This window comes from Rattus norvegicus, chromosome 8, assembly GCF_036323735.1.
Source record: "Rattus norvegicus strain BN/NHsdMcwi chromosome 8, GRCr8, whole genome shotgun sequence".
NCBI classification, from domain to species: Eukaryota; Metazoa; Chordata; class Mammalia; order Rodentia; family Muridae; genus Rattus; species Rattus norvegicus.
In genome coordinates this window covers 116,022,144-116,037,782 of record NC_086026.1, presented here as the reverse complement: position 1 = coordinate 116,037,782, position 15,639 = coordinate 116,022,144, and the positions used below count along the sequence as shown (strand labels likewise).

Genomic DNA, 15,639 nt, shown 5'->3' with positions numbered 1-15,639 from the left:
CTTCCTGAGGTCCTGAGTTCAATCCCCAACAACCATATGGTGGCTCACAACCATCTGTAATGAGATCTGATGCCCTCTTCTGGTGTGTCTGAAGACAGCTACAGTGTACTCATATACAATAAAATAAAATCTTAAAAAATAAATAAAAAAAGAAAGAAAGAACGGAGAATGACTAAGGAAGGTAGCTAATGTCAATCTCTCGCCTCCACCAATGCCAGCGCTCTCACACATGAACACATTGTAGAATAATTCTGAAAATCAGTCTTATACAATTCCATCCAGAAACTAGAACAGAAACCAGCTTTTATGAGGCAGGCATTCACACCAAGGTGAAGCCAGCGGGTGCAAGAGAAGAGAGTGAAAAAAGGAACTAGAGCACAATCACTCCTAGGAATTTACATGCCAAAACCCACAAGAAAATACTAGCATTTCAACCCCAACCCAGGGACTAGCTGCCAGCACACAGCATGAGGAGAGAGCCATGGGGAAACTGGAGTTGCTCGCACAGGTTTTGAGAATGGAGGCTGGGGTTAAAAGTAAGACAAAGCTGTAGCTAAAATGGCAGAGTCCTGAGCACTGAAGAGGGCCAGGTAGGACACAACCACCTGGTTCCAGGAACACAAAGTCCTTTGCTACATCCTTGCTTCCAATGTGGTTAATTGTAACATTAAATGAGAGCTTCAAAGAAAGTCTATTCACTCTAAACCCTCCCCCAATCCTATCCCCGCCATCCTGCCACTCCCCGCCACCCACCCACCCCACTCCCCATCCCACACCCTCCATGTCCAACTCTCCAACCCCAATCCCACCCACACCCCCAACCCCATCCCACCCTATACCCCCGATTCAGGAAAGAAAACCCAGACCATCTAGTTATCTAAGTTATCTAAGAACAAATACAGATAACTCTTAGTAGGTTTTTGTTTGGGGAGTGTGTGTGTGTGTGTGTGTGTGTGTGTGTGTGTGTGTGAGATTGTATCGGTGACTATTTTACCTACATGTATGTCTCTGGAACCATGTGTATGCCTAGTACCCAGAGACGCCAGAAGAGGACATCAGATGCCCCAGAACTGGAGTTATAGGTGGACATAAATGAGAGCTTCAAAGAAAGTCCATCCACTCTAACCCCATCCCCATCCCACACCCCTACCCACAACCACACCCATCCTTCCACTCCCCACCCCACACCCCTACCCACAACCACACCCATCCTTCCACTCCCCACCCCACATCCCTACCCACACCCACACCCACACCCATCCTTCCACTCCCCACCCCACACCCCTACCCACAACCACACCCATCATCCTTCTACTCCCCACCACCCACACACACACCCTGCTCCCAATCCCACACCATATGGGTGCCGGTCAAACACATCCTCTGGAAGAGTGCTCTCAACCACTGAACCATCTCTCCAGGCTTCTTGGTAGGTTTGAGGAGCACGAATAGCTTAGCATAATTAATAGCAATTGAGACACCTGCGAAGTTGGAGGTGCTAATGGCAGCCAGTGTCTAAGGGCCAGCAGACAGTCAAGGTCAACAAGTAATAAAGTCAGACATGGACAAAGAGGACTCCTCACCACCCCTCCTGGGGTGGTGCATTAAATAATAAAAAAAGAGGATGAGGACACACCATCCCACCCTACATGGGGCACCTGCGGGCCACATGACACCGGCGGCGTGTTCTCATCTCACCCTTTGCTCTAAAATCTCTCCACCTGACCCGCTAAGTTCCCATGGAGGGTCACTACCACGCCATCTAACCGGGGGCCTCTAGTTCGTTACATCTTGTACCCCGAAATCTCTCTCCGTCCACTAGGCCTCAAGTCCCTTTTCTCCTCCTCTCTTCCCACCTCCAACCTGGAGGTCCCGCCTACTCCTCGCCCAGTGATTGGTCTCCTGAAATCTTTATTCATTAGGGTAAGTTCCTTGCCTCACTGGGAGAACAGCACATGATGATCTCCTTGGGTGGGCCAGGGTAACATTCACAGAGTACAGGGGCCTCCATTGTCTCTGCCCGTGATAGCACAGAGGACAAACCACAGGGCTTATACCTCAGCCTTTGTCCAGTTTCTGCCATAGCCCTATAAAAACCCCTAAACCAGGACGTTGAATAGCTGTTTACCTCTGTGAAAACTCCTCCCAGTCTTGAAAGCCTCTCACTTTCCCTCAGTTTGTTACTTTTCTTTAACTCTAATAAAGTTTGCTTGTGACTTTCATACTCCTGCGCGTGTGCGAGTCGGTGGTCTTCACTGGTATGAGACCACAAACTCAGAGCCACTGTCCCAGATTGGCCCTTGGGGACCATGAGTGTCCAGCACCCTAGGGACTTGGGTCATATATAATTGGGCTATAAAACGTCTCATCACACTCAAAAACCCAACAATATATCAAAGCGATATTATATCCTGAACAAGGGTTGGGGATTTAGCTCAGTGGTAGAGCGCTTGCCCAGCAAGCGCAAGACCCTGGGTTCGTTCCCCAGCTCCGAAAAAAAGGAAAAAGAAAAAGAAATACATCTATATCCTGAACAAACAAAATTTAACTCAAGAAAGTAAGGATAAACACTAAAATTCATCGGAAAAAAAAAAAAGAAGAAGAACTTGCCAAATTCAACATCTCATGATAAGAATTCTCAAGCATTTTAGAAATCTGATAAGGGGGATCTATGAGAACCCTACAGCTAGCATAACTGTAACAGCACACTCCACCCCACCCCCAACCGCTCAAGACCTCCACTGAGACAAGATCTACCCTCAAAGCTTCTGTTCAACGTCGTGCTAGAAATTCTAGCCAAAGTAATCAGTCAGTAGAAAGAAAGAAATGGCAGACAGACAGGACAGGACAAGAGAAAACAAAACTGCTCGTATTTACAGATTGAGATGACAGATCTGAGGATCCAAACACAAAGGAGAACCCACCCAAAGACACAGATGTCGAAAGTGGGCTGCTTCCGTCAAGGCCAGCTCGCATATGAAACAAGACATGGTGGTGCCTGCCCCTGATTCCCTATATAGAAAGGAAGAGGGGGGAAGGAAGGGGAGAAGGGAGGGAGAGAGAGAGAAACGGGGAAGGGAGAAGGAAAAAAGGGGAAATCAAATTTGGATAATCACTTGATATAGTAAATCAAATCTATATACTGAAATTCTTAAGCAGTGATATAAAACACCAAAGTATAGCACAATCAGTGAAGGTTCACGAGGGAAATGAGAGGAAAACAGAGATGACGTTCACCTGAGATGCAGGTTTAATTCACCGCTATCCAGGTCAGGTCATCTGGCTCGGTGACAGGCACTTTTATCCACTGAGCCACCTAAGTGTTTGTCGTCGTTTTAAGTTCACAATAAATTGGCAGTACAGAGACTCCCCGCTCCATCCCTGTCCCCAGACACTCCTAGCCTCTCTCATTACCAGCATCCCCAGCCAAAACAGCCCATTTGTTTAATAAGCCCACAAGCTAACACCAATCTCACCCAAAGTATGTGCCTCCTATTACTGCGTGCTCTCGGATTTGCCATGACTCACCATGAATGATAGTTTAAGTTCCTTTTTTAAAAATTCCTGTGTGCTCGCTTATAATTCCAACACTCAGAGGCTAGAGGATCGCAAGTTCAAATCCAGTCTGGGCCACATACTCCTCCCTCCTCAACCCCTAAAAAGCCAGCTAGTCACTGACATTTATTTGCTTTCTCCATAGTGTGTGTGTGTTGGTTTTTCCCCAGAATGCTACTTAGCTGAAAGTGCGCGGTATGTAGCCTTTCAGGTTGGTTTCCTGCCTTGAGTAGTATGCATGCAAGGTTTTTCATATGTTATCATGGCTTTAATACCAGCACTCCCTTTAATACCAGCAAATACACCATTTGAGGGACATACTACCATTGGGGTCCAGGAATTGCCTCACAGACCACACGACCACCGATCTCAGTCAGGAAGGGATGGTTTATTGTGCATACGCCACAGGACTGGTCAACCAGGGCCATGGTCCAGATTCAGGAACCAAACCATGACCCCCAAGTTAAGATCCTACAGGGATTTTAGGCCCCAAATCCACAAACATCTGTGCCAAGTTGTTTCACCAATCAAGATTTAGGGATAGGAGATTACCTTAGGAACATGTCTTTCTTGTACGTTTGTCCTGCTCCCATTGGTTGGGGTATTCGACTGTGGCAGGGGATTTGCCCTGTCTAATATTCATGTCCTAACTTGCCAATCAGGATATCGGTTACCCACGTACATATCTCTTTCTGCCAAGTAGGATGTCAGTTTCCAGAGAATTTAAATTTTACTGGACCACTACTCAAAATGGAAGTCTTATTCCAAATAGCTTCTTATATTGATTGGGGCAGGTGTCTCTCTTATGCTGCGGTCCATCTGAGGCAGCTTATACCATAAAAAATTATACACAGCTGCAGGAACCACTGTTGGGTGGTTGGTTTGGGGGCAAGCTTATCGTGGGTAACTATGCAAAACAATTCTAATGACTTCTGTCATGATTGGTTTACAAGGGCATAGAACATAAGAGTACGTAATCAACTTGGCATTAGAAAGTTTCCTAGTAACAGCAGAAACATGAGAACGTGTCCTTATAATGGTAGACTAGCCAGGTAACTGTTACCAAAACCTTACTATTCTACCTAGGCCTTAACAATTACAGTTTATGCAACCCCTCCTGTGCTTCAGGGTAGCTCAGATATTCGCAGATTTGGGCAATTATGAGTAAAGCGTCTGTAATACACACATGCTCAGGGTTTTATAGGGATGTAAGTTTTCCTTTCCTTTGTGTGCACACCAAGGAACATTTAGCTACTACCAAGGGGACCCCAGTTCAAGACCAGCTACATGGCAAGACTTGTTTTCAAAAAGCAAACAAACTCACAACTAGATGTGGTGAGTTCACCTATGATCCTAACACTGGAGAGATGGAAAGAGGTTCCGAGGTTCAAATTCACCCTTGACTACATAGTGAGTTTAACGTTAACCTGTGTGCATGTGTATGAGGATACACACATGCATGCAAACACTACACACACATGCATGCCACATACACGCAACACACACAGACACACACACACAGACACCACACACATACACGCAACACTCATTCATAAACCATGCACACACTTCCACACATGCATACACCACACACACATGTATACATCATTTACTATACCACACAAGCACACACATGCATACTTGCATAAGGCAGACACACAGATTTGGGTTTCTTTTGTTTTATTTTGTTTTGTTTTCCCTTTTCTTTTTTTCAGAGCTGGGGACGGAACCCAGGACCTTGCGTTTGCTAGGCAAGCGCTCTACCACTGAGCTAAATCCCCAACCCGCCCTTGTTTTGTTTTTTAAGAAAGAAAAAGGTTGGGTTGGGGATTTAGCTCAGTGGTAGAGCGCTTACCTAGGAAGCGCAAGGCCCTGGGTTCGATCCCCAGCTCTGAAAAAAAGAACCAAAAAAAAAAAAAAAAAAAAAAAAAGAAAGAAAGAAAAAGGCTATTTGGCCATCTGGGTCCAAAGCCACATTGTTCAAATAACCAAAAGGCAGAAGGACACACATCAATCAACAGATGAACACCAGGCGGGGTGTGCATTCTCTGGGCTATAAACCTAACACGGGCTACAGCATGGACTTGAAGTGAAATAAGCCAGTCACCACATCATTGATATTATATGAGATCTCTGGGTTCTCTAAAGGGGGGGATGACAGAGTCACTCATTTGAACAGTCGAAGGAATTAATCAAAGAGTTACTGTTTAACGGGTGGAAGGAGGTCAGCTCTGCAAGATGAAAACACAATGAAGACAAGTTTCTTGATGGTCAGTGACAATCGCTCGATGTAAGCACCTTTCAACCTCCTATAAAATGGTGAGTTCATATCATGCTTTCACCGTGATTTTTAAAATACATCTTAAAAATTTGTAATAAACACGAAACCCCAAAATACTGGCTTCCGTGTTGCATTGCCAAGGGACACCATTTACTGTTCTCCCTGGAACTGACCGATACCTGGCAACCGTGAAATCTTAATCTTAGCGCCCCTCCCCTTGGCAAACATTGCTAATCCATCCCAGATCCTTATTTAGCACTGAGGCTCCTTCTCAGTCGTGTTTCCTCAGAGCTGATTTGCCAGGCAAGAGTAAGGTTAGAGCCATGTTGGTCCTAATAGTGACTTGGAAATCCTTTTGATAAGAGACAAAGAATATGGGTGTAGCAGACCTGATCACTCTTTTATTGGTAGGGTTATGCATTGTTCCACCTTACAAGCCTGTGAGCCCAGGGAAATTTCAAGTTGAATATTCAGTCGGTTTTCTTTGATTTCATAGTTGCCCCGAATAAAGCCACGAGTGTGACAACTATGCCAACGCCAATAAACCTGGATGATGCGAACAGCATTCAGCAAACGACAATATCGTTGGCGTATATGCCACATTCTGAAACAGGACTGCAGTTTAACTATTGCCCAAGTTTTTCGAACATATAACTCCAGAGCCATCCGCCGTTTCTTCCCTTGCATCGTCATCATTGTCTTTCTCCACCAACACTGAATGATCCACGCGTTGAGGGCAGCGTGCAGCAATGAGCGCCGCAGCAACGTGCCACGCCACCATGCTTGGATGCGCACAGCTGCAGATTTTTCGGTCAAGGCGGTAGTCTCTTCTGGGCCTTGCAAAAGAGAACAGACCACTTAGGACACTTAGGGAGTTCAGGGTGAGCCAGACAGGAATCCTGAGCCTCTAACTAGGAAGTTCAGAGCTGGAGAAGCAGGCAGAGCCACAGATGCACCCAGGAGACCAGCTAAATTGACCAGTTTGTGGTACATGCCGGTTAATCGGCATGAATACATCAACCTGACATCTGAGTTTCTGGACATGTACCTGTCTGATAATTGTGATAATTTAAAACTCTCTTTCCGTATTGGGAAGAAAGTAGGAAAGAAGATAAGAATGTTTTCCCTGGTGCCAAGTGAACAAGACTCAGCTTCCAGCCTGACTCAGCTTCCAGCCTGCATTTGTTTGTTTGTTTGTTTGTTTGTTTGTTTGAGACAGGGTCTCAGTTTGCAACTCTGGCTGTCCAGTAACAGACTGGTCTTGAACTCACAGAGATCTGCCTGCCTCTGCCTCTCCAAGTGCTGGGATTAAAACTGTGGGGACACTCCACCCAGTTAATTATGGCCTTTGTTATAAATCCCCTCCTGTGGTAACTAGGAGAAATTTACCATACCCTATCAAGCGTATTCAACCTTTAGACATTGCCACCTACTAAGTTCACACACGAAAAACAAACAAACAAAAAAACACAATTAATTGAGTTACAAAACAAAATCAATCACACATATTAACCTTGTAACATTTTAAGGACCTTTACAACTTTATCTTGGGCCGCACGCTTCACGTGGGCTGTGGTCAAACATTCCTGGATAAATCAATCTCTTAGAAAACATTCAAACCCCTGAGTTAGGCATGCATGGGTAAACCCCCCTCAGATCTGTATTCTATGAATTACCCATGGTTAGGGGCTAGATGTTCCCATCACCCTCCGGTCTGCTCTCCCAGCTCTGACCCAGCAGAGAGAGTAGATAGGAAAAAGTGATGACATCATAAGGGTGCCTATGACACAAGCACCAGGATGGCTGTCACCAACCAACATTCTCAGCACCTACACCATGTGTCACTGGTTGTGACAGGAGGGTCTGATACACCCACATACAAATCCTTAGAACCCATTTCTTTTTACCATTCAAATCTACTGCTTCCCACATTATGTTTTTACTCCTTCAGAAAGCTTCTTTGGGGGCTGAAAAAATATAGCTCAACAGTTAAGAGCCCTGGGTGGGAGTTGGGGATTTAGCTCAGTGGTAGAGTGCTTGCCCTGGGTTTGGTCCCCAGCTCCGAAAAAAAGAAAAAGAAAAAAAAAGAGCCCTGGGTGATGCTCCAGGGGACCTGGGTTCAGGATCCACACAGTGGCTCAAAACTGTTCCAAAGAACCCGACGATCTCTTCCAGATTCCATGACCTCTACACATGTGTCTAGGCAAATACTTATACACAGAAAATAAGAATAAATGTTAATAGCATCTTTGGGCTTGGAAGAGAGTTCAAATATCAAAGTGATGGCTGTGTAAGATGTGACCCCTAGAACCTGCATAAAATAACTGGGCTCAGAAGCACGTGTTTGTAAGCCCAGGGCTGCAGAGAAAGAGGAGACAGAAGGACACCTGAGTATTCTAACCAGTCAGCCTAGTCTACTCCATGAGTTCCAGGCAAGGAGACCTCTTGTATCAAAATAAAAAAGAAAGTGGGTATCAGCTGAGGAATCATACCAAAAATTGCCTACCAACACTTCCACAGACACAAATACGTATGTGTACACATGTAATGCATTAGAGCATGCACACACACACACATGAAAAAAATGGCTTCTTTGGCTAAGTATGGGGCACGTACCTGTAATCCCAGCTCTTGGGGTTCTTGGTCACTGTCAAACAGGATGAACTATATGAAACCTTGGGTCCAAAAAGGTCTTGTCTCAGAGGGACAAACTAAAGTTCCCACTGCCACTGTGAGTGCCACAGTTTGCTGTGAGTCCATTATGCTTCCTACCCCCTCTACCCAGTACCTTTTCTATACTCCCTTTCCCACTGCTGGCTTCTCTTGCTGGCCAAGGTATCTGCCTATAGGAGAGGTGGTGGTCTTGACTCTTGCCTCTTGTTCTTGGCTTGTAACTTTCAGGCCATAATTGCCATTGCACTGGGAAGTTTGACACCAAGACATCTTGCAGTAGGTCATCTTCCCGTCAGGTTCAAGGCTCGTTTTCCCTGCTGGCATGGGGGTGTTTTTTCATTACTTGCACATCTTGGTAAAATGGAGGCTGATGTTTCCAGATGGTAGCATAATTTTAAGTTTAATGGTATCCTTGCTCTTGTCTCTGATGTGCACCGTCCTCCCCTAGAATCTGAAGCCTTCTAGCAAACCAAGTTTGAAATTGCAGGGACTTTGATAGAAGATCAGAGCCCACAGCAGATAACAGGAACGAAAGGCCACAGACCCACTTCTGTTTTCACACATTAGCTCCTAAACACCTACATTCCATTCATCACTGAACACCACATGATAGTCACTGACTAGAACCTGGGCTGACATGCTACAGCCCACAAATCAAATCTAACCCACAGCCTAATCCTACACATCCTAGGAAGACTAGCTTTTACATTTTTTCAGTGGCTAGAAAGCCACAAAAGAACAGTAGTATTTCATAAAGCATAAATGAGCTAGTAGGACAGACTGATAATCCCAGCCGCTTGGGAGATTCAAACCAGGTATATCACAAACCCAGGGCCTGGGCCACAGAATAGTGTCGGTGACAGTTGGGCCACATGGTGAGTTCAAGGCCAGTTTGGGCAACTTCATGAGGCTATGTCTCAAAATAAAAAATGAAAGATCTGAATATATAGCTCAGTAGCCGTGTGCTTGCATATCATGTGTGAGACCCTGGGTTCATTCCTCAGGACCACGAAAAAGAAAAAGAAAATCCAAATTTTCTGTGTTCATAAAGTTTTATAGGATGATTGTCATGCTAAAATATTCAGGAGGTACAAATTCAGGTAATAGACTAGAGAGACATTTATTCCAGATGAATCAAGGCTTATATAGTTTTAGGGAAGTGGGTAGGAATATCCAGGGTGGGCAAGGTCATCTGCTGAAGACTAAGACACTGAGATGCCTCATTAGCATGGTGAGGCATGCTGGGAATCTCCGGTGTGGGGTCCAGTATCCCCCAGGTAGAGGAGAGGAAACCCTGCTGACAAAGGGAGTCCACCATTTTGCACCAAGCTCAGGGCTTTCCAGTAATGTCAGACTTTGACCTCAGCAGCAGGGTTTTCGGACAGGGTAGTATCCCAGCCGTGCCATAAATCAGTGTCCTATACAATCCATAGTGATGCTTCCGCTGCCATGACAGGGTTAAATAGTTGAGACAGCCCACACAGGTCACTCTCTTCCCTTGCCACGGCTACTGCCTATGGCCAGGCTGGGACCTGTTCATTCTTACAGGTGCATACTCACTACTGAAAACCAAGAAGAGGCGGGCGTGACGGTGCACGCCTCTGTTTCCAGCACTCAGGAGGCAGAGCAAGTAGGTCCTCTACAAGTTCGAGGCCAGCCTGGTGTACACAGTGAGACCGTGTCTCAACCAAAAGCAAACCAAGACAAGATAGTCATGCTTATAAGATACTGCCACTAGAGTAAAGGAATTCAGGATCAATCAGCCCTGGTGGTGTGTGCCTGCAATGCCAGCATTCGGGAGGCTAAGGAAAGAAAGTTCTTGGGGCAGGAGAGATGGCTTAGTGGTTAGGAGCACTAGGTGTTCTTTCAGAGGACCTGGGTTCCATTCCCAGCACCCACATGGCAGTTCGCAACTGTCTGCAACTCCGGTTCCAGGGGATCTGACACCCTAGCACGGGCAAATGTGAAGGCAAGATACCAATGCACAAAAAATAAAAATTACTTTTTCAAAAAATGAAGGTTGTGGGTTGGTGGAGGGGGTAACTGGGAAGTGGGATATCATTTGAGGTGTAAACGAATGGAATGATGAATTAAAAAAAAAAAGAAGAAGGTTGTAGGCTTAAGGCTTGTCAAGTTCACTGAGAACTATGCCCCTGCCCCCATTTCAAAAGAAAGAAAGAAGGAAAGAAGGAAAGAAAGAAAACTTTATATTGTTGCAGAGGTTGGGACCTCTGGGAAAAGAAAATAGACTTAAACCAATTATTACTGAGCCAAATTTGAGATTGTCGTGAGAAGGGGGTACGGGGAAGGATTTTCAAAGGGGAAAACCACAAGAAGACCTTCAGTATCTATGCAAGTGAGTAAAAACTGCTCTGTTCTGCCAAGTTTAAGTGTTACGGCAACTCAAAACAATCTTTGGGTATCTGGGTAAGCAAGTTGCAGAAGCAAAAAAGAAACAGTTAGTCAGATAACAAATTGATGGCCACAGCTGTACATTCTCGGGGGAGGGGTCACCGAGTCACGTTACTGGGAACTTATCCTTCAGGGACTGGAGTCAGAGACAAACCGCTAGTGGGTACCAAGATGGATACCTAGCATGAAATGGGGGTTTCTTTAACCATCACGACCTATCAATGTGAAAGTTAATTGTCAGCTTAACAGAATCTAGAATCACCTGGGAGATGGATCTCTGGATGCTGTCTCAATTTAGGACAGGACCATTCCCTAGGTGTGGGATCCCTGAGTGTGTTACTGAGAGAAGGGAACTGAGCATTGGCACGCCTCGATTCGTTATGTCTTGGTTTTGGACGCAGTGCAGTGACAAGAGGCTTCACTTGATTTTAGATGCAGTTCAGCCAGCAGCTCCAGCCTCTTACTCCTCTGTGCCTTGAACCCGGAGCCAAACTAACCTCTTCAAGTGGCTTTTGTCAGAGATTTTATCATAGTCACGAACCAAGAAACCAAGGTACAGGGCTGGAGAGACGGCTCCATGGTTAAGAGCGCTGACTGCTTTTCCAAAGGACCTGTGTTCAATTCCCAGCACCCACCTGGTGACTCACCACCATCCATAACTCCAATCCATCACCCTCTTCTAGCCTCCAAGGGCACTGCATGCACGTCATATACAGACACACATGCAGGCAAAACATCCATACATATAAAGTAATTAACGGTGAGATTTAAAGACACAAAGATAAATCAGTATTAATAGATGGAGCAAACCACCATCTTTCCAGCTCAGGGAAAAGCAGAGAGCACAAAGGTTGGGAACGTTCAGCGGGCAGACCTCATCACAGCAGAATTTTTTTCCCAAAACTAAAACGTGACGACGGGATTGCAAAGAAAACGAATTTCCAACTTGTTCATGTGCTAACCAAACAAGGAAAGCTGTTACCGGGACTGAGCTTAATTAAATCAACTTGATTGCAGCCGCTGAAGAAATGTGTCCAGAGAAAGCAAACATCGACCATTATCAGTCTTTCAAAGGAAACAGCTTCTCGGAGAATTGAAGGCACAAGGGGGAAACATCAATAGTCAAGTTCCAAACAAGGGGAGTGTTTTCAAGCAACTTTCTTTGGCTCTTAATGAGTTGACAGACAACCAATACAGACCAGCTGCTGTTACTGACAAGGCAAACACCAGCTTTGAAGTGGCTGAGAATGAGCCTCTATAAATAGAATGTAGGAAGCAAAAACGTGAGAGAATATCTGTTGAGGAAGTCAAGGGGAAATAAACTCAGCACCACTTGACATGGACGCTTCCTAGAGGTGATAAGCCTAATAGAATTGAAAATAGGAGTGGGAAAAAAGGGGGGGAGGGGCAAGGCAGGGGTGGGGCAGGCTTATGAAAGGCTTGGGCAGGGTTTGGGGATTTAGCTCAGTGGTAGAGCGCTTGCCTAGCAAGCGCAAGGCCCTGGGTTCGGTCCCCAGCTCTGAAAAAAAAAAAAAAAGAATCTTTGACTGAACCAAGATTCCAACTTTCTGAATGAGAAGCACTATTTGCAGTTACAGTATCAAACACTGACCAGCCCTGAAGAAAAGCTGTGTTCTGCTGACTTTGTGGTGTTTCTTTTTCTTTGTGGGAGTTTTGGTTTGTTTAGACTTTTATTTATTTATTTATTTATTTAGGATTTTTTTAAAATTAGCATGAGTGGATCTGGAGAGATGGCTCAATGGTTAAGAGCACTGACTGCTCTTCCAGAAGTTCTAAATTCAATATCCAGCAACCACGTGGTGGCTCACAACCATCTGTAATGGGATCTGCCACCCTCTTCTGGTGTGTCTGAAGTCAGTGACAATGTACCCACATACATGAAATAAATAAATCTTTATAAAAAAAAGTTATAAAAATATATAAGAAAATAAGATTAGAATGCAAAGTAATGGGTTTCCTTTTGACATGTTCATACATACTTCATGGGGGGGGGCATGTGTGTACATCAGGTGGACATGACTGTATAGAAACTGTGAGTCAGGGCTGGAGAGATGGCTCAGTGGTTAAGAGCACTGACTGCTCTTCCAGAGGTCCTGAGTTCAATTCCCAGCAACCACATGGTGGCTCACAACCATCTGTAATGGGATCCAATGCCCTCTTCTGGTGTGCCTGAAGACGGTGACAGTGTACTCAGATCCATGAAATAAATAAATAAATCTTTTAAAAAGAGAAAAAGAAACTGTGAGTCAACCTTAGGTATAATTCCTCGGGAGCTCCTCGTCTTGTGTTGTTGGTGTTTAATTGGATTTTGCTGTTGCTTTGTTTTTTATTTAAGGGGGTTGCTTTGGTTTTTGTTGTTTTGCTTCATGGTTTTTAAAGATTTATTTGCGTATGTTAGCATTTTGTCTAAGCTGCACCCCACAGTTACCTGGCAATAGCCAGGTATGCCCGAAGGGGCTGCTTGCCCCCTCCTCTCTCTCTTTTTTTTTTTTTTTTTTTTTTTTTTTTGATTCTTTTTTTTCGAAGCTGGGGACCGAACCCAGGGCCTTGCGCTTCCTAGGCAAGCGCTCTACCTCTGAGCTAAATCCCCAACCCCAACCCCCTCCTCTCTCTTATCTCTCTCTTATTCTTACTCTTTCCTTCCTGCCCCTGCTCTGTCTCCTCACCCCTTCCTCCCTCTCTCCATTCCCTTCTCCACTCCCTCATTCCCTTCCCCCTTCTCTCTCCATGTGCTCATGGATGGCCTCTACTCTGCTCCTTTACTTCTCCTCTCTCTCTCTCTCTCTCTCTCTCTCTCTCTCTCTCTCTCTGCCTCTATTTCCCTCCCAACTCCCCTCCCCATGTCCTGAATAAACTCTATTTTCTACAATACCATCCATGGAGGCACACCCTTCCTCCATATCTCACAAAAACATATCCTCCCCTCTATCTTCCCCCTCAGGGTATAAGGGTGTTTTCTCTACATATACAACCGCAGCACACCAAAAGGGCCTCCCATGAACCTACAGTCATAGATACTTGTGAATCACCATGTAGGTACTGGAAATTGAACCCAGGACCTCTGGAAGAGCAGCCAGTGTTCTTAACCACTGAGCCATCTCTTCAGCCCCTTGTTTGTTTTGTTTTCTTTTGTTTTGTTTAACAGAGTTTCACTGGGTAGCCCTGCCTGACTTGGAACTTGCTACATAGAGCAGGAAGACCCAAAACTCAGAGACCCACCTACCTCTGTCTCTAAAGTGCTGGGATCAAAAGTGTGGATCTATCTACGCTTTGCCTCTGTCTCCCCCATTCAGTCTCAGTCTGTGTTGAAAGATAAAAGTTTTAAAGTTGCCCCCCTACACACAAAGTTTAGAGCAGAAAAAACAAACAAACAAACAAACAGGTTAGGCCCCAGAATTGTATGTTCCAAGAAGCCTCTCCTAGGGCTATAGAATGGATAATTACATTGGCCAGCTCAACAGCTTTCTCCCAGAAACTAGCTGACCATAAATCTTAGAGAATAATCTTGAGAAGCAGGAAACAACTTCTAGGAACTAGCGGACCATGAAGTTAAACAATCTGAGAAGTAGGAGACAGCTTCTCCTAGGAAACAGACAGAGTTCTTCCTTGTGATTTTTCACTGTTATTCTATGACGCCATCCCTGCCCCCTCGGGTTGTGGTTTCTCCTTTTAAATACCTCTTCTCCCAGCCTCTCGGGGTCGAACTCCACTGCCCCTGCGTGGGATACGAGTCTCGACTCCAGTGCACTGGTTGCTATCGATAAACCTCATGTGATTACAACAAGGACGGTCTTGTGTGAGTTCTTGGGGGGTTGCGTCATCCCGAGACTTGAGTGAGGGTCTCCCCACTCCGGGGGTCTTTCAGTGTGTGTGTGTGTGTGTGTGTGTGTGTGTGTGTGTATGGGTGGGTGTGGATGTATGTGTGTGAGAGAGAAAGAGACGGAGAGACAGAGAGATAGACAGAGAGAGAGAGACAGAGATAGAGAGACAGAGACAGAGATAAAGGAGAGAGACAGAGACAGAGACAGATGTGTGAGTCCAGGCTCACCTGTGAGAGGTCAGAGGACAAGACTGGCGGTTCTCTCTTTACTTGTGCCTACCTGCCTGACCCATGAACTTCTAGGAAATTCTTCTGTCTCCCATGGAAATGCTGGGATTGCAGATACCTGCTTTTTTTTTTTTTTTTTTTTTTTGGTTCTTTTTTTCGGAGCTGGGGACCAAACCCAGGGCCTTGCGCTTCCTAGGTAAGCGCTTTCTTTCAACTGAGCTCCAGTCCTGTTCTTGGTTTTCTTGTGGTAGGGATGGGGGTTGCTTGTTTAAGTTTCTTTTGTTTTGAGACAAGATCTTGTGTAGTCCAGGCTGCTCTTAAACTCACTATATAGCTGAGACTGGCCTTGAATTCCTGATTAACCTGCCTCTATTCCCCAAATACAAGACCACAGGCATGCACACAGCAGGTCTTCGATCTTGTCAGTTCTCCTTCACCACCCCAGGCCCTCCACCCCACTCCTGCTGGACCCTTCCTTCCCCAGAGACCTTCTTGTTTCATGCCACATGTACTCTAGTCCCCTTTTCTTCCTTTCTTAAGGCGTTTTTCCTCTAGGGCTAGAGAAATGACTCACCGGTTACGAGTACTAACTATTCTTCCAATGGACCAGGATCAATCCCCAGCAGTCTGCTCCAGGGGATGCAGTGCT

The 15,639-nt window shown here is 45.4% G+C and overlaps 1 protein-coding gene across 1 annotated transcript; it reads right to left on the bottom strand.

Moving 5' to 3' along the window:
• Nucleotides 1-6,217: 6,217 nt before the first annotated feature.
• Iqcf5 (IQ motif containing F5) lies at nucleotides 6,218-7,603 on the bottom strand. Its single transcript, NM_001145072.1, has 2 exons — nucleotides 7,513-7,603; nucleotides 6,218-6,672 (listed from the first exon to the last, which is right to left on the bottom strand). Exons 1-2 carry the CDS (start codon nucleotides 7,514-7,516, stop codon nucleotides 6,230-6,232), a joined length of 447 nt encoding a protein of 148 aa, NP_001138544.1. The 5' UTR covers nucleotides 7,517-7,603; the 3' UTR covers nucleotides 6,218-6,229.
• Between the last annotated feature and the right edge of the window lie 8,036 nt (nucleotides 7,604-15,639).